The sequence below is a fragment of the Anoplolepis gracilipes genome, chromosome 4 (genome assembly GCF_047496725.1).
Source record: "Anoplolepis gracilipes chromosome 4, ASM4749672v1, whole genome shotgun sequence".
Lineage (NCBI taxonomy): Eukaryota > Metazoa > Arthropoda > Insecta > Hymenoptera > Formicidae > Anoplolepis > Anoplolepis gracilipes.
The window spans coordinates 6435525-6458810 of NC_132973.1; the positions used below are offsets into that span (position 1 = coordinate 6435525).

Here is a 23286-nt window from a genome sequence, read left to right on the forward strand (position 1 = left end):
AAGCGTGTCGCGGATACATTCGCAAGTTGTCTAAAAATCGTTTGATTAATGAATCCCATGTTCTTTGTACGCCAGCAAGAACGTCCGAAGGTTGCGCACGTGTAGCATCTAATTACGGTCAGCCACGCGCATGCATTGTTAGAAGCACATCCGTAAAGACACGTGTGATTCTCACGAGGCAATAAAAGAGAGCATTAAAATTAATCGGCGATGCATTTCGATATCTGTGTTACATCGTCGTCTATATGCCTGCTGCTGCAGTCTAGAATGCATTGCGACACGTAATTATTGCCAAGTTAACGATGTTGAAATGTCTTATTCGCCGGGGGCAACAATGTCGCGTGTCCCTCCCTTCGCGTGTGATTATTACTCACCGTTGCGGCCGGAAGAGTTGGCATAGGCTGCGACACAGGCTCTAGACCGACTCTCATGCGTTTCGCGTTGTCGCTCTCGTTTTCGCAGGCAGTTGCCAGAATCTGCTCGGCCTGCACGGAGGTCAAGTGTGCTGGCGTGGGTCTGGCCTAAAAAGAAATGCGTACGTCACACTCGTGCCCATAAGTCGTATCGAGCATGCGCTTGACTCATGCCATGAGAATGCCCGAGTTTTCGTGAACAAAATTCGACTCAAGTATTTCAGATACATATCCATAAGTCTTAATTAATAAAATAAGCAAACTCCAAGACATCTCGAAAAACGTAAATGTGAAATTAAAATTAGAAAAAATTGTAACTTTGAACTTGAAAGCGATATTTTATCTATCGAAATGGTTAGAAAAAATAATTCGTAAATAAACTGTACATTTTACATTTTACATTTTACATTTTACATAAACATGGTGGAAAACTTACGGTATCCCAAGGACCTTCTCTGCCGCGTTTGTTTCTTCGACAACTCTTCAGGTACGTTCGGATCCTCTTTCTGGCCCTTTCGGCGAACTCGGGAAACTGTCTCGTGCAACTGTCGATGATCGCCTGTATCTTCTCCTTCGGCTGCTTCGAGATCGGCACGATACGGTCGAGATTTTCGTCGACGAACAGCCTCACGAACATCTGCCGCAGAACACAACGTAGCGGCAACGTTAGTGAAATGAATTAAGCGGGAGTTGTTACGCGGCAGTCTCGCTAACCGCTCAAGAAATTAAGAATTTAGTGGCAGAGTGGGGCGCGCAACACCGGGACTCTATTAAACTAATTGTAATTAATTAAGAAGCTGGCCGGCACATCAGCGGCAACCGCCGCGAAACTACGACCGCTTAGCTTTCACGAGGAAAACGGACGAAAAAAAAAAAAGAAGAGATATATGAGAAACGGGAAACGAGGGGGAAAACCTAGAGAGAAGCGGCATGTGCTGTTCCCCTGTTCCCTTGAGCCTGCTCTCTTGGGGATCGTACACTCATAAAACTTTACGATAATTAGGGTTTTTCGGGAAAGCTCAACGCGCCGCCAATATGCCGACGGCCTTAACTTGTGCGCTCATTCTCCGTTGCCGTTCTCTTTTCCCTTTGCATAGTTTTTCTATGGCATAAACGACGCTTTTCTTGCAACGATAGTTGCATAAAGTGACCGGTTAGATATGCAACTAGGTGTAATTTAGTTATTATACGTCTTCCATTCTCTGAGATTTCAACGTACAATATTTGCAGCAATAAAGATACTAACTAACGCTACTGTTTAATTATATTTTAAAATTTCGAATTCAATATTTTTTGAAGTCACGATATTTAGAAATTTTCTTCTCTTATATAAATTTCTTTGAAGAAGGCAAATTTCATAAAATAACACACGTATAAAAAAATAAAACTGTATATATGCTTACATTGAACGCCTTGAGACGTTCCGGATCATGATGTCTCGGGTCGAGTCCTTCATCCGCATCCATGTCATCATCGTCTTCATCTTCCTTGTTGCCACTACTGCTGGTTTCATCGTGGGCGCTTCCCGTTCCCTCGCCACCGGGCGGACTGGACTCTCGATCGCGATCCGATCGCGAGGGCGTTGCCGACGACGCCGGCGGCGGCGTTTTCTTAAACATGGTGTAAGATGCCCACAGGGAAGCCATGTCCTCGCCGCCAACGCCCGCTACGGCGCCCAAACTCGGAACTGTTCCCGCTGGCATGTCCATCAATTCCGAAGAACCGTTTCGGGAATCTGCAAAAGTAAATGTCACATAACGATTTAGCACGTGTATCCGTAATTAGGATTTTTGTAGGTTCTATATTAGCGAAGCACGTATGGATATAGGTATAATTAACGTTTTAATAATGGTAATAATAATACCTGTTATTATTTAAATGTCATTTATTGAAATCTCTCGGCCTTGTTAGTATTATTAGCATCAATAATGATTGTAATATGAACAATGATATTTTTAATAATTATTATTAATTAATAATGCAAATTTGGTGATAGAAACACTTTGCGTTCGCGATCGGTAATTATCTGGTAAAAGAGGGAACTTCTGCCGGGGAAATAATAACGTTCTCGTTGAATGCCCGCCGTGATGATTAGATCGCTGCCGCGCGCTGTTTCGATTTATGAATAGAGAACGTTGCAGATGGAACAAAAGAAGAGAATACTTTTTTCCTTCCCACGCTATGGTCAGATGAGGAACCAGTCATGTGCGGCCGGATAGATATTCTAATGGTGAGAGAGAAGGAGAGAGACACGTGGGTGGTATTTATCCCTTGAATATAATAAGCACAGTATAAACGCGTTCGGCTTGCGTGACAACATTGATTAGGAATGATCGACTAACAGGAGTAGCATTTATGTTAACCAAAATTTTTCCCTATAATTTGTTTGCAAAAAATTAATTTGAAGATGAATCAAATAATCTTATTGAGTATTAAATAATGCTTTGTGTCTTTTTCAAACAGTAAAATGTTTATAAATCGATTATAATTAAATATGAGATTATCAATTTTTTAATGTTTCGTTATCTTCTATAATAAAAAAAGTTCTTTGTAAACAAGAGAATAAATTAAAAGTATCTATCACTTTTTAAAACAATTATTAAACATATAAATATGTATAATAATATCACACATAATAAATTTCTTCTAAATTATTAATAGAAGAATCTTCTAATATTTTATGCGTTTCTATAACACGTTAAAATTATTGTACGACAAAAGTCTCGTTTCTTCTTTCATTGTGAATATTACGTGTTACATTTTATTTTCACAACTATGAAAATATTTTTTCACTTAAGTTTTCTTTTCATTTTAAGCCAAGATGGTAGAATCAAAAGGAAGAAATTATATTTCACGTTACTTTACTTTAAACTTTACACGTTAATATGTACTTTAAGACTATTGCACGAATGTTATATATGTGTATTTATTATTGTTGTCAGTAAAATTTGAACTGATGTGATGAGAAACTTGGCATATAAATGTATACATATAATATGATTGTTTGAAATTATTTTTATAACTTGTCTTAATATTACTTAATATTACTGTATTGATTTGAAATTACTTATTGTGGAAAGCATTTTCTGTTTATAGTTTTTTAGTCTTACTTATTTTAAATCGAAAATAACATATTGAAACAACTATAGAATGTGAGAATATTATATTCTCGCAGAAATAATATTTATTGTTGTGTGACATGTCATATTTTTCGACCGTCAGCGATATTAGAATAAGACATCTGATAAATAACGATTGCATGAAAAACAGTAAAAAGGAAAATAATTTTGACAGATGACGAAAAAAAACAGATAGTATTAATTATAGTGCAGTGTCTTGGCAAAGTAACTCTGTTTTGGCAACTGTATATCACATTTTGGATCACAATCTCAATTACAGAGATATATAATAGTAGAGATATAACATGATATATCTTGAAAAATAATTATGTTAGAATGTTATAATTTTATTGTATAAATTCATATTTTTTTTTATATTTACATCAACTGAATTATAAAAACAAATTATAAACAGAATTAAATATGCAATATTAAAATTCTTATGAAAACTTCAGAAAATTCTTCAGAAATAGAAATAAAAATTTCAGCGCATAATTAAATTTTCGGAACAGGTAAGTTTGTGTCGAATATTTTTTGCGAAAAGCAGGCTAAAATTTAGTGTCAATTGTGTCGATGACAACAGTAAGATTGGACCGTCGTTCGACCCACGTTTCTTCTCTACGATAACAATAGCGACCCGTTTTCAAAACCCGTAATAAGCTCCGATAGCATGTGTGAAGTGTTAAAAGGCGGTGCGGTCTTCTACTGTCACGATCTCGGGAGAGAACGTACCGTAAAGGCGCTTTCACGAAGAGGATGTCGACGGGGACAGGTACGAGGTCTCTCGTGGCCGGCGAGAGGCTTCATGTACGAAGAGGCGTATGGATTGTCGGTAGGGAGTGCCGCAGGAGGATCGTAAAGAGGCTACGACGAGCCTCGCGGACTTCTTCCACCTGGGGCTCTTCTTAGTTCTGATTAAAAAAGGGGCAGCCTTGTGGCTTTACACATTCGCACGATCGATAGAGAACGACGGGAACGTCTATACAAAGCGGACAAGTCTGCCTTAATTTTCACACTACTCGAATTATATTTTCGATGTGTGCGACATGTACAATATTTTGAATATATATATATATATATATATAAATACATAATATATATAAATATATAATATATATAAATATATAAGATATATAAATATATAATATATATAAATATTATTGTGTAAAATATTTATTGAAAAAAAAAAAATATATATATATATATATATATGGTTTAAAAAAATCTAGTTACGTCACAAGAGAGAATGATAGAAAAGAAAAAGAAAAAAAAAAGGTACAATATAAATTTTTTCAATAAATATTTTACACAATAATATTTTTAATAAATATTTTACATGTTAGAGATAGAAAATAGATATATATGATAAGTAAAATATTATTTCTACTGATCTCATTACAAATATGTAGGTTGAATATTATAGAGACACGCTAGGGAAGATGATGTAAAATAAGAATCTCCCTCTAGACGGATGATACGATCGTGTTTGTTTTGCTGATAATCTAGCTCATCTCAGCCAAGCGCACAATTTTAGATGTACTTTTCTCGCGATGTGCGCGAAGTAATCTGCATTCTAGAATCGAATTCTTCCGAGTGTAGTTTCCAAGACGCCACTTCGCCGTCGCGTCGAGGCGGACGCATTGCAAGGCAACGTCTTGAAACATTTGCATCGTCGCGGAGCAACTTTCTGCCAGGCTCTTCAACTTCTCTCGCGCGAAGACGCGAAGTCTATCTGGTCGTAGCTATCTCATGAGTGCATGAGCGCGCGATTCTGATTTCTCGAGTCGTTCAGCGATCGCAACGTATCTTTCTAGGAGGATTCCGGTAGAACCAGTAACTGAACGCGCAAACGGACGACCCAGGAAACTGGACCCTCGTCCAGGAGGCGTGCTGACGATGCTATACACCGTGCGTTTCTATCCCTCCTTCCCTGCTTCGCTCCCCCCTCCCCTCTCTCTCTCTATCTCTTCTCCGTCTTTCTCTTATTCTTCACCGGCCCTCCGGAGGTTGCTGCACTACGATTCTCACACGCACACGCATACGGTACACGTAACTACGTGGAAAAAAGCACGTGCGTGCGTGTACATGTGTATACAACACTCTAGGAGGGTACGGCACTGCGCACACCGAGAGAGGAGGGTTCCCGGCCTGCGGCGAGGTATACACACGTCGGGTATCGCCGAAGACTAGTCGTAGAAGATAGGGAACAACACGCACATAAGCAAAACGCTAAGGCTAGGCCGCCCCGTGCACGGTTAGAAAGCCGGTTACCAATCCCAATCCCACACCGCCTTAGCACCGTTCCTGAACTCGCCTCTTGGCCGCTGGCCTGAACCTGAAATCAGTCGGCGGCGCCCCACCCGGCACTTCTTCGTCCTCTTCTTCGTTCCCTCGACTATGCGCGCGTTCCCGCAAAGGGAAACTAATACCACGGCTTCTACGACCATACCACAGGCACTTCCTCTTTTTCTAGGCAAGTCTCTCCGCGCCTGTTCTGCGCGCCTCGTGCGTTACAAAATTCGCAGACAAGCTAACGTACGCCCACGGGCCAGGTATGAAACTGTCTACCGCTCGGATGCCAGCTACGATAGGATGGTAACGTGCAATTGCGAGGACGATAGACGAAGACGTATTATCTTGTCCCTCATAAATGTCACTGACCATAGTAGGATGTCGCGCTTGATGGCATGTGTGTGCGCGTCGATGTGAAAGAGAGAGATTCGGAAGTTCTAACTCTAATTACGTTTTACACGATAATTAAATGATTTCTATCAAAATATTTTCATTTATTATTATTGAATCAATTACTTTCATTTTACTAGTTTAGTTCAAGTTTGCAGAATTTTCTCTCTGGCTTTTTAAAATAATATTTTTACAATTTTCATCAAATTTCTCGAATTTGAATTAATTTGTTTATTAATTTGCTCATTAATTTATTTTTCTCTAACGAATGCAGTGGTAATATATATATATATATATATATATATACCTTTTTTTGTGGTTACATTTTAAATATGATTAATTATTTAAAGCTATAAAAATTTGAAATAAAACATTATTTAAATATTTAAAAGAAATGTATATGATTATCCTGATGTATATGTATATACGACGTAAACAGAAGGAAAAACGGTAAACATAGAAACTTAAGATATTGTGATTTTGTGACATATCGCAAACATATCGCATAATCGTGCCGCGTATGCGCCCAGGGAAAGTTGCGCGTCCGCTGTAAATTATAAATATTACACCGCTGACTCTGCCGCGAAGTACATTAAAAGATGAGAAACCAAGATGTCCTCGCGACCATCATTATGTCTTTTTTTATCAAGATCTCTGAGTGGACGAGGCTTTATCGAAAAATCGATGTGCAGGGGGAATCTAAAGTTATTTTTATAAAACTATCATTTTGCAGTTTAAACAATTTTTTTGAAAAATTATTCTCTGTATCAATTATTAAAATAAAAAATTAAATATTTATATAACGTATAATTTGAAGATTAAAAAAGTATTTTAATGAATATAATTTCTAATACATGTATATTAAAGTATATTAACTGGTCAAAAGAGAGAGAATGTGTAAAAAATTATAAGAGAGAATAAGAGAATGAACGACCGCGAATTCTTAGCTGAAAATGTAAATTGCGCGAAAGCAAGATTACATTAAAAGATCGCAACGCAGATTACATCGCGCGATCAACCGACAATCTTTGTCGCTTTTCCCGCTCGAGATCGCGCGGTAGAAGTGGCTCTATCGAGAAATCGATTTGCGAAATGCGTGTCTATGAAGCAGGGTCCGGTGAGAGAAGTCCTGCGCGAGATGCGGGGAATCTGCGCTGGTCATCACGTAGGAGGGAGGGAGGGAGGGAGGGAGGGAGGGAGGAAGGCACGAACGACAGGAGAACTATCCGTTGTAAAGTGTGTGTATTCACGTATATACGCGTGTATGTATTTTATATATATACATATATATAAAATACACTCATACATCCACATACATATCTACTCGTCTCTTCGGCCGATGGCTGGTTCATTACGCAATGACTACGTCCGAGATATAGAAGCCCGCTTCGAAACCAGTTTCAAATAGCTGGCAGGGAGTAAGGTAGAAGAGGCGTACCGAGACGGAGGGGCACGATGAATTATCCTTCCGCAACCTGGTCTAACTGAACAACAGGCGAGTCCCAAGGAACGTGCAGTACTGTGCGGAAACGCTCGATGCCTTGGAGAACGTTGCGCGATTATCGCGACGTTAAGGACGTGTGTGGCAATTAACGCGTACGCCTTCTCGCTGCTAGAGATGTTTTCGAGTACAGGGAAATTCACAGAGGAAAACGATGATATTATAAAGAAAATTGAGCCATTTTTTGCACATAGCTATTTGCATTTTGTAAAATGATAATTTTTGATATACAATAAAACTTTTGAAACTTTTATTTAATATATAAGCAATATGAATTTTAGTGAAATTATAAAATTTTAATAAAAGTCAAATTTTACAAAAATATGATTTTAGCTTTGTGTAAAAGGAATTTTAAATAATTCCTAATATAGGAAAATTATGTAGGAAATATAATATTTTCTCGTGTATATGTAACATTGTCCTCTATAACATAATTTTACTGGAAAAAGATTACTTTTGCCACTCTTGCATCGAAAAAATAGGTAGCCCGCGAAAGCATTAACAATGCGCCGTATGAGACTATAATCCAAAATCATTTTAAGAAATCCACTTGCGATACCGTAATAGTGCGACTAATGGACTTTTCGCGCGCACACTCTGCAATTTTCGATATTCAACTTTCAATGTCCATCAGCCGACACAATTACCACGTTACATCCGTCGCTCCCATTCACATAACTCGCTTCTTTATTCAAGAAGGCCAGTCGAGCGCGAGGTATCAAAGTACGTCTAGAAATATACTTTTTCTCCTTCTACTTATATACACATACGTAGAAAATTAAAAATATAACTGATATTTTAATGCATATTTTAAAAGTACAACAGTTAGACAACAGTTCTTTAAAGAACACGGTATTTAAAATTTAAAGTTTCGACAAAAGTGGAAAAACGATTTAAAGAGACCAAGCATAAATTAAAAATTTTAAAAATTGATTTCTTTTTTAAAAAATGGTCGAGTTCGAACGACGCTCAGATGAGATTATAATTCGTTTACGAGAAAGCACGCGAATTTCCGCCACACCGACGACGATTACGTAAGGATTAATGAACGAGGATGAAATATCGCTGCGCGTACCGCAGACTCCGAGTGGTATCGATACCCGAAGGTATCGGTTGCATTCCTCATCTGGTACACGGCTTTCCGCCCGCACTGATTCATCGCCGGCGGGGGAAGAAGGAGGATTCACGGCGTGCTTCACCCCCGTGATTCACCCTGACGTGGATTTCGCCGGAACGCGTGGGTGTGCAACGACGGAGAAGGTGCTCGCGTGTACACGCACGCTCACCAATCCACACATACACACACACATATATATATATACACACATATATATATATATATATATACACACACATAGATGAGAGACGCGTCGAATTTCTCTTTCTACGCCACGGGGTACGTTCTAGGCCAGCGATCCATTAGTCACGTCGCGCGCGACGACAAAACTTTACGAGCTAAATGGCCGGTACACCTTGGCCCCGCGAAACCTGCAATTCACTCCGTCGCACCGCACCGCGCCGAGCGGAGCCGAGCCGAGCCGCGCGTTGCACGCGCGCGCGAGAAGGACGCAAAACTTGAGCATTAAAGCCTCCCGGCCCCGGCCATGCGCTTACGCCAGGCGGAGCAAGGTTCTTTTCATAAGTAGGATTTCGTCAGTCTAGGCGACATCAATGGGACGTTGGCGTACGTAACTTCGTCGAGTCCTTTAGCGATGGAAAAGAAAGAAAGAAAGACGTCTAGACGTCCCGTAATGGATTCCGTTAAACGTCGCGTCTGTCGATTTTGTGAGGCAAATTCTTTTTTTTTTCTCTCCTCCCTTCTTATGTGACATTCGCGCAACCACAAAGTCGTGATCGACATCGCGCTTAGTGCTACCATGACATCAACGGGTTCTCGTATACACTAGATTTATGAAGAATAGTTAACGGCTTTAAATCTAGGAATATATGAGTTTATAGTAAAAATTTGTAAAAATTAAAATAAAAATAAATTTGAAAAATCTTTTCAAACACTATTATTATAATTCCAATAAGTACTAATAAATGCTTTACTATACTATTAAAAAAATAATTTTAGGATAATTGTTATTTAGAAGTTTACATCTTTCTTACATTTCCTAGAATTAAAAAGAATTTTGAATTCTTTTAATACATATTTTTCTCTTATTAAAAATCATAAGGATAATCTATAAAAAGAGCAACTTCGAACGTAGAAAAAAATATTTATTCGCAACTCGCAGATATATTCGCATGTGACTTAAAATATCGCGATATCCGGCAGCGCTATATGTATATATCCTGCTTAGTGAAATAAGGCATTACCTGTGAGTGTAGAGTTGTTAATAGTGTTGTTTGCCGTGGAAATGGCTGATTGGCTGGTGACAGGTGTGCCAACGGTAGTAGCCGTAGTAGTCGAAGAGTTATTTGGCGAAAGGGCGTTTGCTTGTGCCTGGACCTGTGCCTGCGCCTGAAGATTATAATTCCACGCGAGCAGCATCAGCTTCAGCTTATCCGGGTCTTTCATAAGCGAGCTTGAAACTAAAAGTAAATCGATTCGCTTGAAACAAGTTAAAAAAACATCATGTGTTAACGGAAAGACGATAGCGCGTGCAAAGCTCGCGTTGGCCAAGTTCTCTTTATGACCAAGGCTCTTTCGAGCCTTGTTCAGGAGAGTATAGTCATACATCCGGACACGATTTCATATCGCGAACGAGTCTCGACATTCGTCATCTATCTCTGGCAAACTTCAAGCGCGCCGGAGGCCATTATCACTTATCAGCTACCTGAGCTCGAGAAGCGACTTCAACCGAGCGAGAAGCGCCGAATAAATTAGATTTACAAAACAACAATATCGTCGACTCGATTTAATCGGTGCTTAATAACGCAAAAGGTTTAATTACCCGAAACTGATAAATCGGCCGCGTAGCTCGATCGTCACAGCTGGCGGCGAACTCGTATGTACGTTGGTTACGATTATTAATCGATCGGGTAATTTACACAGACCCTGACAAAAACACGAACCCGCGGGTGAATGAGACTACGATTAACTCTCCGCCAAAGTATGCGCTCATGATTTATCCTCGGACATGCTCGAGCCGGCGAAAGCAGATCGTTTGTACTTATTGATCGGCGTCGCGGTAGAATTCGATGGCACGATTATCGATGCTCTGTCTACGATTCGCTTGGTGAGATATATACCGGCAAGATCTACGAGCCAGTTTTAACGTCGTACACGCCACGACTCGTCGCGATGCATCAGCGGACTGATATCCTAGAGCCCGCGATGACACGTGCCTTTTGGCGTTCTTCCCGCTCGCGCAGATTGCATCTCATCAAGCAAAACGACAAACAAATAACGCGACTCGCACGGGTCGCGTAATGGAAATAAAAAATGAAACCCTGGATGACGATAGCTTTCGAAATCGTCACTGATACAAATGAAAGCCACGCATGCATATATTCGCGTGCGATGAGCGATGAGCGATGAGTAATGCATGCTGCAAATATGTTTTCCGGCAATATTATACACGCACTGATGTTTCAAATTTGATTCTGATACATCTGAAACTGATAAAACTAAGTTATTACATATATATATATTTGATAAATAAGATTTACTTTTTGTGTTTATATATGTAGTTTCAAATAAATTTCCTCCGAAATGATTAGCAAGCTCAGTTATTTCATCATTTATAGCTCGTAGTGCGTTACTTATCTCTTTTATACGATGCCTTAGGCATAATTCTTGAGAATTATTACAGACAGAATTAAAGACAACAATTACAGTATAGTTATGAATCAGAAAAAGAGTTATCTAACGAAAGAATTGAAACGCAATATTCTATTCATAAAAAAAAAAATGTAGTCAAAATAATCATTTTATATCGATCTGAAAACTTTGAACAAAATTTTTCGTTCATTTGAATTTTAATGATAAACCAGATGTTACTGTCGTCTTATAATTTTTTACGATGATAATTTCATCGCCTCGTATGAATAAAGACCTTTGACCTCTTTCTAGCAAGCAGCATACTTTAAATAGTCGATTTTTTAATATCTCTTAAAAAGACTCTTTCGTTTTTACGTTCAGCAAAAAAAAAATTTCGACTTAAGCAAACTCATTGAACGTTCGGATTCAGTATCTATGTAAATACGTTTTTGACATGTGCGTATATTTTTTGTGTTCTTCTCACGAAATCATTGATCCTTTCTTTTTTTATTTAATCACAGTGTGCGTATGACACAGTTTCATACACGTCCATCCCTTTTCAAACATTGAAAACAACCCGTACATCGTAAAATCATAATTTATAAGCCGAATAACGCACATTCGACGACATTAATTCGTTATATCGATTCGTGCACGCGAACTGCTGCGAACGTACATGCGGATCCATCAAAATCGAATCTCCGATATTGATCATTAGATTATAATTCTTTGATTTATTCGTTAAAGTATTATTTAAAATTTAGAAAATATTTAAAATATGTTAGATAGTCGAGTCAATAAATAAACTATGTAAAAGGATTCGATAATCTGTCCTTTAAATAATTTGTTTTCAATTTGATAAGAGATACAACCTTTAATAAAGATTTGTAAAATTATTTTATTTTATTTTTTTATTCTATTTTCAATATATTCTCATTATAAAATCTCAACTATATATACATGTCTAATTTTTTTATAAATTATCAAAATACTGTCAGCTTCGTCCGACTTGTCATCTTCGTATTCTGAAATTTATGTCGATTTGGGATTATCATCAGAGCACATTGCAGACTAGGCTCAATCTATCAATGATTAATTCAGCTTATTATAATAACGCGCAGCAGTAACAGCAACAGACAAAGTGTACGAACGAGCTTATTATTAATTCGCACAAATTCCACGGGGATGACTGAACAACGATGTCCCCGTTTCCTGCGCACAACCGCATGTAATCGGACTGGAAAGTTCAAAAGGACAATCCGCAGATTTTCTAGCATATCGCACGGGTGCGGTTCCGTTTGTTCGTCCGATGGAATTAGCAATGATACGCGGCGGATGCTTCGGCGACGAGAGTAGAAATTTATTAATCGGCAAACAAACCCGCGCGCAGAAATAGATAAAGGAAAAGAGAGATGGACAATTGCACGAGATAGCGGAGCGATAGCTAAATCATTTGAGACTCGATTCAATAATTTAAAAGGCCGTGCGACGCTACCATAGAATTCGGGTCAAGATTCCCGAAATGGGTACGACCTGACCTCGCGGTGAAAAAACGAGACGTTTCTTCCAGAGGCGAAAAGTATAATACGTTCGAGTCGAATCGAATCGAGTCGAGTCGACGAAGTGACGTGGCACGCCACACGGATGAGACTTTGAACGCGTGCACACGCATACGTCTTTACGCCTTGTTTTGTAAAGGGAATTCGTAATCTTTTAGCCAGGAGGAAGTTTCGAGAGGCGACCACCTCCGATACTTACAACTGATATATGGCGAGACTTACTCTACGGGAGAGATATAGATAATGAAAGATATATTCTCTCTCTCTCTCTCTCTCTCTCTCTCTCTCTCCCTCTCTCTCTCTCTCTCTCTCTCTCTCTCTCTCTCTCTATCTCTATCTCTATCTCTATCTATCTATCTATCTCTATCTCTCTCTTTTTGTCTCTCTACTCACTTGGATAGTGATCGTCCTCGGATATGTCGGCTGGCTCCGGGGTCGAGATGTTTTCCTGCAACAGAGATACAAAGCCGTTAGGTCCCGAAGCGTTTCCTGCTCGAGTCGTAGTATGATAGTCGAACGATTTCGCTGTGGACGCTTTCGCACGATACAGACGAATAGGACAAAATTCTTACAAATGCGTTTACAAGTTCGCGAAACTCATTTTCCGTAACTGCCGGTTATGATAATACCGCGCGAACGTAGCCGCGACCTGACCACATCGTTATTCAAGGACAGATGCTCGCGACCTTATTCAATCTTGCTATATAGCATCCACGCCATTTTTGTGTAAAGAGGTATCCTTTAAATATATTAACATAAAAAGTATTCAAGTAATTTCATCCTTCATTATAGATCAAAGATTATGATGCAATATAAGATCATCGGACTCTATAGTTATTTTTACGGTAATTATCTTTTTAAAAAAAAAAATATATATATATATATATATATATATATATATATATAACTATCCGTATTTAATTTTTATATAATTATAAATTACAACAATTTTTTATTGAAATTATTCATTAATTTTCATTTTTTGTTAATGTTGACAATATTGATAATATATATTTAATTATTTTAATTATTATTTATATTTTTATGTGTATTCACACACACACACACACACACACACACACACACACACACACACACATATATATATATATATATATGTTATATTCTAAATTATCTAAGAAAAAGAAGAGAGAAAAATGACAGAAATGACAAATTCTCACATTTCTACTACATTGTATCGCGCACAAAATGTACGGTTGAGAAGAAGCTATCGAAGGCTGTTCGCATTACCATACCGCCTACAGGAAGACCGTGGACTTTATTGTCCTAGATCAAGAGCTGGCGGCGATGCGCGATTCGTCGAAACGCAAATTGCTTACGCCTCGGCGCTGCGGCTATGCCGCACCGCGAAGGTAACGCGCGTCAAGAATCTTGAATCAGTAGCAATAGCACGAGCAAGCATTGGCTCTCAACCCTCCGATTTAAATACCACCTTATATGCACAGAAATCTTCTCTAAACATAATTGGTTTTACATTCATTATTAAGAAATTATTTATCATTACGTGCACCAAATTTTAATTCTTTATCGTAATAACACAGATACAGCAAAAGTAGATAATAGATAATCAGATTACTTTTTCGATAAATTTCCATTTTCGCTACATTGCAATACTATGATAGTATAACGGTTACTGAACGGTAGAAAAGGCGAATAAGAGCGAAACGCATTATCTGAAATAAAGTGAAAATAAAATATCTTTATATTTCTTTTAGAGTTGTACATACAAAATCCACACATTCGTGATTTATAATATTACAATAAACGCTTTTTAATTCAAACGTATATATTATTTGGTTTTGGTCAATCTTACGTTATTTTATATAACCCGTACATACACAGCATATACGTCTTATACAAATATATATATTTACATCACAATATATACTATTTAAATCATAAACATACTAGCGTTCAGATACTTTCTCGTAGCTGTGTAAATGTATACGTGTTACATGTGTACAGAAAGGAAAGAGACAGAGGTGATAGTATTTACATTTTAATACTAAACATTTTTGGAAAATACTTGCTTTTGATGACATTTTAGTCGGTAATCTTACAATTAGATTAAATACGTGCTTCGAGCTGCTGTTTTTTAATCCTTATCCAACAATATTTGATTTTGAATCTCTTCTGTAAGCTCTGTAAGTAATTTTTAATAATTTTGTCTTTTTCTAAATTTTTAAAAAATTTTGGAACATTCAAATACATTGTCATATATTCCATGTAATTTTATACGTTATTTAATATATTTATGAAACTTTGTTCAAAATATTGATATCACTGTGAGAGTGAGTCCGTATATATATGTATATAGATATAGATATAGATATAAATAAAAAACGAAAAAAATTGTACAATGATTTGCAATTTTCATTTTGTGATATTGTAAATATTTTATGCACGATTGTATTACTGATTTCTATTTTTGTTTATTTTAATTTTCGCAGTTTATCATAATAATGTCGAAACTCGAACAAATCAGAAATCATTTAAAAATAAAAGATATACTTGAAGAGTAGCAGCAGGTATTGTTATAGTGGGAACTAATGCTGCGTCTGTAGCACAAGGATTTAAAATTGAACTTGATATTTTAAATCAAAAAGTAGATATCGTAAAAAAGAGAGACAAATTTCTTAAAACAAAATCTGATTTCGAAACAGCAGTAAATTATATTTTAATTAGACAAGAGACACGAGAATACATAAGAAAAAGAATTGCAGATTACTATAAAATTCACTACCACGCTTTGAATTTGGAAATAAAAAATTTCCAATCTAGTGGAAAAGAAGAATACGAATACGATGGATACTTTAGAAAACCTAAAATTTTCACTTATAAGGAAGAGATGTCATTCCTGCAAGAATTAAACAAATGGAAAGAGTCTCAATCAGATGCCCCCTGCCAACTTTGTGTAAATGCACCAACTGCGATGTCTAATTTGGCAATCCATTCAAAATAAAGATTCATATGTTCAAAATAATTATAACGAGATAAGATATCTAATAGAGTTTGAAATGACACATACCACTGGTATGCATGACTTATTAAAGAAGAGCGAGTTCGATTAAGATTTGATTCTTGTTTTTGTAAGTATCTGTCAGCCATATTTAAAAATAAGAACAAAGAAAGTTCAAAAATATGTAAACATAAAAAAATATATATATGTATATAAATACATTACATTGGCAATTTACGTATAAAATGGTAAAATAACTAGTCCGACTTATAAAAATAATTACTATACAAATATTTTTTTATAATTTTAGAAATTAAGTAAGCAAAGTAGCAATTCTATCATATCCGACACGATGTATCATATTGACGCAAATTGACGAAGAATTTCGAGTTGTCGAAATTGAGAAGAGATATATGTTAGAATAAAGCACCAAGAAACCCTTTGATGTAAATACAGACAATTAATAAGTATATTATGTATTACATATAGAAATTAAATCTATAAAAAAATGTGTGCAGTCTTGGAACATGTATCATACAAAGCATTCTTTTCTAATATTTGCGGGAATCTTGAATGTTTGTCCGCTCTATGACATTCCTTCAAACTAGTCTCTTGTTTACAAACTGATTAAATACGCGTCTACACAACTATTTAATTTGTATTCAAAAGAATTCGTCATCTCTCTTGTAAATATTTTTTTGCAAAATATATCTTTTTTCATTGTTTAAAGAGAATTTTTGTTAAAAATTGAAATATACAAAAATTTTTATGTGATATTATTTTTAGCATATTTATAAAATCTAACAAAATTAAACAATTAAAAATTACGGTATCTTCAATCAAAAACTAAGCTGGACCAAGTAGAACGACATGTTTAAATATGAAGATATATTTATATTAAAGATAAAGGTATACGATAGAGCATTAAGGAATTATATATGCACATCTTTAACGAAAAGTTGACATCATGAAAAAATTCTTTTAAACGATTTCACACTAAGTTGGACGTTCCATAGAATGGTATAAAATGTTTCGAACGTAAAAGAAACTATTACCGAAGCCTCAATGCAGACAAACCGCAAACTTGACCCTAAGATTTTAAATGAAGAAATTGATCAATAAAAGAAATTTAAAAAAAAATCGTACGTATATGACAAACTTATAAATGTTAATACAGGAATTTTCACATTTTGACAAGAAACTATTGTTACTGATATTAGTGGCTGATAGATTTTGAAAAGATACACGGCATTAGACTTTTAATGTTTTCACATAATTGTAAAAAAGAATTATCTCAAGCTTTAATAAACGTACAATAATCTTTGTTATTATTTAATAAGAAAGACATGTTTTCAAAGTATCAAGTAATAAAGCTGTATGAAAAATTTTATTTATATATATATATATATATTAATCCAAAACGAATTTTAATTGATTCAGTGTAAAATTACTACATACAAATATCTTAGAAAGCATTCACTGTTTTCAGAACTAGTAAATTAATGGACCTATGAAGTAGCCTGATCAGAAATAATTCTTAAAGAAGAGATATTCACAGAACCCGCCAATTCTGTAACTGAATAGCATATAGACTTGCAATCAATTAATTGTAATTGATAATTTTAACATTTTCAGAAAGTTTTGAAAAAAAATTCTTAAACAAAGTATGCAAGGAAAAAAAGTGATTTTACATAAGTACTTCGTTTATTAACATAAATAAAAAATACATGTGTTTTCCGTTCCTCGAAAGCACATGTAATCATTTCTAATCAATATTATAGAAAATTCAGATATATTAATATTGCAATAAATATAATTGTTTATAATTCGGCGAATGTAATGTAACATTTGATCAATCATAATTATAGTAACGTCTAAATAGGTGAATTTAATTATTAATTTTTTTATGATATGATGCAATTATTATTTTAAAAATTGTAAAGCGAAAATGTAAAAAAGAAAGTTTTATATTAATATAGTTACACATTTAAAACTTTTGGCTCTTATTCGCCATTTAATATTGTCGTTGCTTGCTTTGAGTCTATTACTTTTATTATGATAATATAATTTTATTGTTTAAAATTTTTCAAAATCGATACTCATGATGCAGAAATAGATTTCTATATCACTCATCCAAAAAAAAAAAAGAAGAAGAAAAAAAAAAGACCGTTTTCTTTTTACGCTACTGGCTGAGATCGAGCGGTCAGGGACGTTTTGGGGGAATAAGGCCGAGGCTCGTCGAGTGGAGGATCCTCTATATGGTCAGCTCGTTTTTCATCGAAAAGAGCAGCGCGAAGCGTTCTCCGCGTTCCGCGATATCGCATCACGCGCCGTGGGTCTAATCGATCCTCGCATCGAGTCGCACGAGGTAAGCTTTAGCGGCGCGATTCTATCTCGCTTTGATTGATTTTATGCCGACGAAATTAACGGGTTTTTCCCCAGTTGAAACGAACGGCCGACCGGCCGACAGTTTCGCAAGGCATGCACTACGTAGCCTGTGCGATGCCTGGGCCGACTGGTTCGCTGCGCGTTTCTGCAGCGGCACAGCCTCTCCTATCTGTGTCAGGTCTCGTGTTGCAACTCCAGAAGGTCGACCGGTATACAACGCGGAGAGCACGGCCAATTGATACCGGCCACAACTTTGTCCAGCAGGCTTGTAGGACATAGGCGGCGTGTAAGCGAGCGAGCGAGCGAACGCGCACGCATACGTGTGTCGGTGCGTATCAATGTGCGCAGCGCCGCAAAAACTCCTGATGATGTAACCGAGAAATTCCGACGCGCGGACGAACGTGGAAATCGCGAGAATGACGAGGAGATCCAATCGCGACGAAATGTCGCGTCGCGCTTTTTTAAGCGTGCCTTCTCTTTTCTACAAGGAAAAGAATTATCGTACAGAAAAGAATCTTGATACATTCTGCGATAAAGAAATATATTTTACAACACGTTCACGATTTGGTAGTTTTGTTATGAAAATACTCTCGAAATGTTGCGGTTTTTTTTCGCATCGCTTTTATCTATATTAAAACATATATATAATTCCGTTTATTTCGTTTATATATATATATATATATATATATATATATATATGTGTATATATCAAAAATGCATCAAATTTAGAATCACCAGTTATATATCCTATATAAATAAGCGAGTCAACTTTTCCCCCACCTATATTTAATCTATTTCACTTCGGGTATAATTTCAGCAAATTCGTTCTCGATAATATAAATAGCGTATTTTACGTAAAAACTATTGCATTATATTAAATTTTTATTCTTTAAACGTTGCTTTTGATCCCGTTTGTATTTTTTAATCGGCCGAAACGGATCGGGATGGTGTATTCGGAAGTTTATCGGTATTAGATAGAAGCACAGAATCTGTTTAATAATCGGTGGAATTTATTGGCCGGATATCTCACTCGCTCTTTTTTTTCTTTCTAAGTACATCCGTTGACTTGAAGCTGCATCCGTGGAAGGTTATTTTAAGAATCTTTCATTAAGAATTTAATATAACCCAATTTTCATGAAATCGGTCGCGGAAGTATCTATACGTATCTATCGATTATAACGAGCCATCTTTATAATCTAAGAAATGATAATTCGACTGATGTATCATAGGAAAAAAAAGAGAAAAATTACAGATTTAAAGGTGCAGAAAAAAATACAAATAAAAATATATAAGTACAAAATAAAGGAACGGGAAATAAAACTGTTATCGCAAATATACTCGACGAAAGAATTCTCCTTTTCCTGTCTATTTCTGATAAATTAAAGTAATCGATATTCTCGTATCTGCGATTTGAAGTCTTGCAATCAAGCAAGCCACTTGTCCCGGAGGTCTCGATCTCGCTCTGACGGCTCACCGTCAAGGTGTCTATCATTAAAAATAATCGCGGCAGGTTACCTTCTGAGAAAGAGTCGATCAGCGACGAGCGGACCCAAGCGGCATTCTTGTAATTGATACCATCAATACAATCGTTGCGAGTTATCGTGTGCACTAGGATATCTGCGAAATGTTGCGTTTAATTTACGACAAGGCCACGAGCGATATGGGAAGCCTTCGTCACGTGATACTCGTCGAAAGGCAAACGGTACTGTAGTAATACTGGATATCACACAATCGTACCTGAGGTATTAACATTTTCCTTTTTTCTTTTTTTTTTTTTTTTTTTTTTTGCATTAAATTGTTTTCTCTTTCTCTTATAAAAAGCTTTACAAAATTTATCAATTAAAGTTTATGAAAATAAAATAGAGATTTATAATCTTTAAAAAGAAATGGCTCATAAGCAACGAATTTCGTGAAATAGTGAAACTTGTCGCGAATAAATATATACAGATTATTTTTATATGTCTATAATATCGAGATCTGAACGTGTCATGCTAATTTCATTCGTTGCGCCCAAGGACCCCGACGTGATGTCGCAGGTATTAATTTATTAATACTCCCGGTCTTCCCACTTCTACACGGGGCTACACGCTCTTTCTCTCTCTCTCTCTCTCTCTCTCTCTCTCCGTCTCTCCTTCTCCGTCTCACCTACGCACGGGGGCCGCCCCACTTCCGGCGGATGTACCCTGATAAATGGGAATCTCAGTGTGCGCACGACCGGCCGGCCGTATACCTACACCTACGACGAATGAGAAACGATCCGGCGTCTTCCAGACATAAAGTACAAGAACGAAGACAGAGGCGAACAGAAGGAGCGGAGTAAAACGAAGCTAAGCGTAGCCGTTACATCGCGCCGTTTAAGATCTCCTGGAAGCGTCGAGCTAACGATTGCGCTCCGGCTATCTCGTTGAGATCCCGACGATGATCGCGGAGATGAGAATTCTGTTGCGACGTTGGTTGGTTACCGGGGTCACGTCTCATCGCGCTATAACGCAACGAGCGTACCCGCTCGATTCGTGCGCACGCACTCGTACGTGGGAACATACAATAGTTGGGATAAAAAGAGAAGAGAAACGGAGAACATTCTTAACTCGCGCTGCCAACTCCGGAACGAGGATTCTCTCTTCTCGTCTCTTCCGTAAAGAAAAGAGATATATAGAACCAGATCTGTATATAGAGAGGGAATATTGCCGCGAAGCAGGGGAAGGAGAGGAGAGCCGCGCTCGCGGACTGGATACGGTTGGAACATTTGTTTAGTTGGCTGCAATTAAGCCACTTGGCGGCAATTGTTTGTCGCTCAGCACAGAATTCCGCTCCCACCGTGGCCGCCGACGTTGTGGCTCCACAAGATGCGTGTACTACACGGTTACGCGCGCGTGTACAACGAGAGGAGGCGATGAGATGAGGTCTCCGCGGGCGGGAGCTGCGCGTTGTGTTGTACCAACTCGCCACCAACACAACAATTCCAGACGATAAAGGCGAGCGAGTTGCCGGGGTTAGGGGTCAACCGGGTCCAGTAGCCGGTGTACGACCAATCAGCGGCAACCGGCCGGGACACCGCCACGAGATCGTCCGAGATGATTGTCTTTCGAGGCAAGCGAAGATGCTGAATTACCCGTCGAAGCTGCGCGATTAACGAACAAGATCTTCAAACCAGTTTAAAGGCGGCGTCCGTTTCTTTCAAGAGTATCACTTTAAGGCGGTGTCCGTTTTTCCGAGTTTTTCTTTGTCATGTTTCTAGAGTAATTCGAGCTTTATATCAAAGTGCGTGATAAAAAACTTCAAATGTGATAGTTAAAAAACTCGTAGCGTCTTTTCAAATATATTATTTAAGATGAAATTAACTAATAATATATATAACAATTATTTTTTATTAAATATTAATTATTAAAATGATATTCTTATACATATAATATCAGAAATGAGCAATAAAACTTGTTTTTTCGAGATAAGTACCGTTAGTGATACGATTAAAAAAAAAAAAAATCAAAAGAAAATATAATTATTAAAATTCTGATTATATAGTACTCAGAGAAATTCTCGGGTTTGAAAAAAGAAGAAAATAAAAATTCTCTTATTTTACAAAATATTTTTTTCATAAAATGCGCTTTTAGAAGCACGTAATCTATATGATTAATCGAGATAAAAAAATCGTGCAACATTTAAAGCAATTAAACAACGCAATAAAGAATAAAGAAAAGGTCAAACTCGTCAGGGACCCGGAACACGACGACCGCACCGGCCGCGACGTAAAAGGAGGACCGAATTGGGCCCGTTAGGATGATTGCTCGTGGAGAACGCTCGCTCGAGTGGTCGATTTAGTTGCCTCTTCTGGGTAGCTCTTTGGATAATGGGGAAATGATTGTGGCCTACCGGTGATTTCTCCGCTATATGTTTTAACCGGGGCAAAACACCTACCGGCCGTCGCGATTCAACCGTCTGTCGCCGATCCTTTTCTTTCTTCTTTCTCTCTCTCTCTCTCTCTCTCTCTCTATCTATCTTTCTCTTTTTCTTTCTCTATCTCTCTTTTTCTCGCTACGTCGAGCGATTCGGTGTACCGGGCGACTCTCAATTTCGGCTCATTTGCCTACCAAATCTGGCGTCGCATAAATACACGTAGGCTTTTACAGTGAACGGGTCTCAAGGCCGCCGGCAATTACCGACGCTACGCCCTCATTCGAGGCGCTTTTATTTTCCTCCCCCCTGTACTTTTACCGTTTAACGCGCCTCACTCGTTCTCTCGTCGTCCGTCTTTCCCAGGATTCTTATAATCGAATTCTTGCTACCGTTGCGAAACGCCCTCGTCGCTGCAGCCATCGTAGAACCGAAGTAGCGGATCTCACAGAGAGACAGACAATCGCTGATTTCTCTCGGGACTGCAAAATTCAGTCGTCACAGTTAACGCATCTACAAGAAACGCAAACCTCGACGCTTTAAGACTCATCATCGCTGCGAAGCAAGATGATTGTCCTTGCGGTAACCATGAGAGGTTGCGAGATCCACGAAGCGAGTCATGTTTGTCGAAAGATCGCATCGAGATATGTATCAAGGAGGGGACAGATTCTTCGCTTGATTTTTCACGCGTTTGCCCTCCAAGAGTACGCGAAATCGTCCGGTACTCGAGAAGCAGAATCGACGAATCATTCGCCGATATATAGGTCGATCGAGAAGAGAGGAGAGGAGCGCGTGACGTCATTGGCATACGCTTCTAAAGCGGCGCGTCCAGGTTGCGTCAGGGGGAGATCGGCGGAGATCTCCGTTGGAGGAGTTCTGATCTGGAAAGCAAATGCGGAGTAGGAGGAGGAGGAGACGGTAGGAGGACGACGGGGTCACCGTCAGCGGGATAACCTCACACGTGTGCGCCCCAAAAAAAGAAGAAGAAATAAAAAGACGACGATGGCGACGGCAACGGCGGCGGCGGCGGCGGCGGCGGCGGCG

At 37.8% G+C, this 23286-nt stretch overlaps 1 protein-coding gene and 1 long non-coding RNA gene across 5 annotated transcripts in view; one reads left to right on the top strand and one right to left on the bottom strand.

Annotated features, from left to right (window-relative positions):
• The window catches only part of LOC140664594 (uncharacterized), a 70411-nt gene that overhangs the window by 7962 nt on the left and 39163 nt on the right, over positions 1-23286 (bottom strand). For all 3 annotated transcript variants that reach the window (XM_072889832.1, XM_072889831.1, XM_072889829.1), the window contains exons 2-6: positions 13377-13431; positions 10038-10253; positions 1817-2148; positions 850-1050; positions 375-521 (exon numbers count right to left, since the gene is read on the bottom strand). In XM_072889832.1, the coding sequence (XP_072745933.1) occupies positions 375-521; positions 850-1050; positions 1817-2148; positions 10038-10253; positions 13377-13431 (951 nt within the window). The remainder of the gene's footprint in view (positions 1-374; positions 522-849; positions 1051-1816; positions 2149-10037; positions 10254-13376; positions 13432-23286) is intronic.
• On the top strand, positions 14904-17895 carry LOC140664610 (uncharacterized). Of its 2 annotated transcripts, none has more exons than XR_012046474.1 (5): positions 14904-15148; positions 15455-16093; positions 16274-16649; positions 16750-17105; positions 17453-17895. It is a non-coding gene; the product is annotated as an uncharacterized lncRNA (long non-coding RNA). The 2 variants fall into 2 exon arrangements; XR_012046475.1 differs by having other exon boundaries at positions 14906-15148; positions 16274-16409; positions 17453-17894.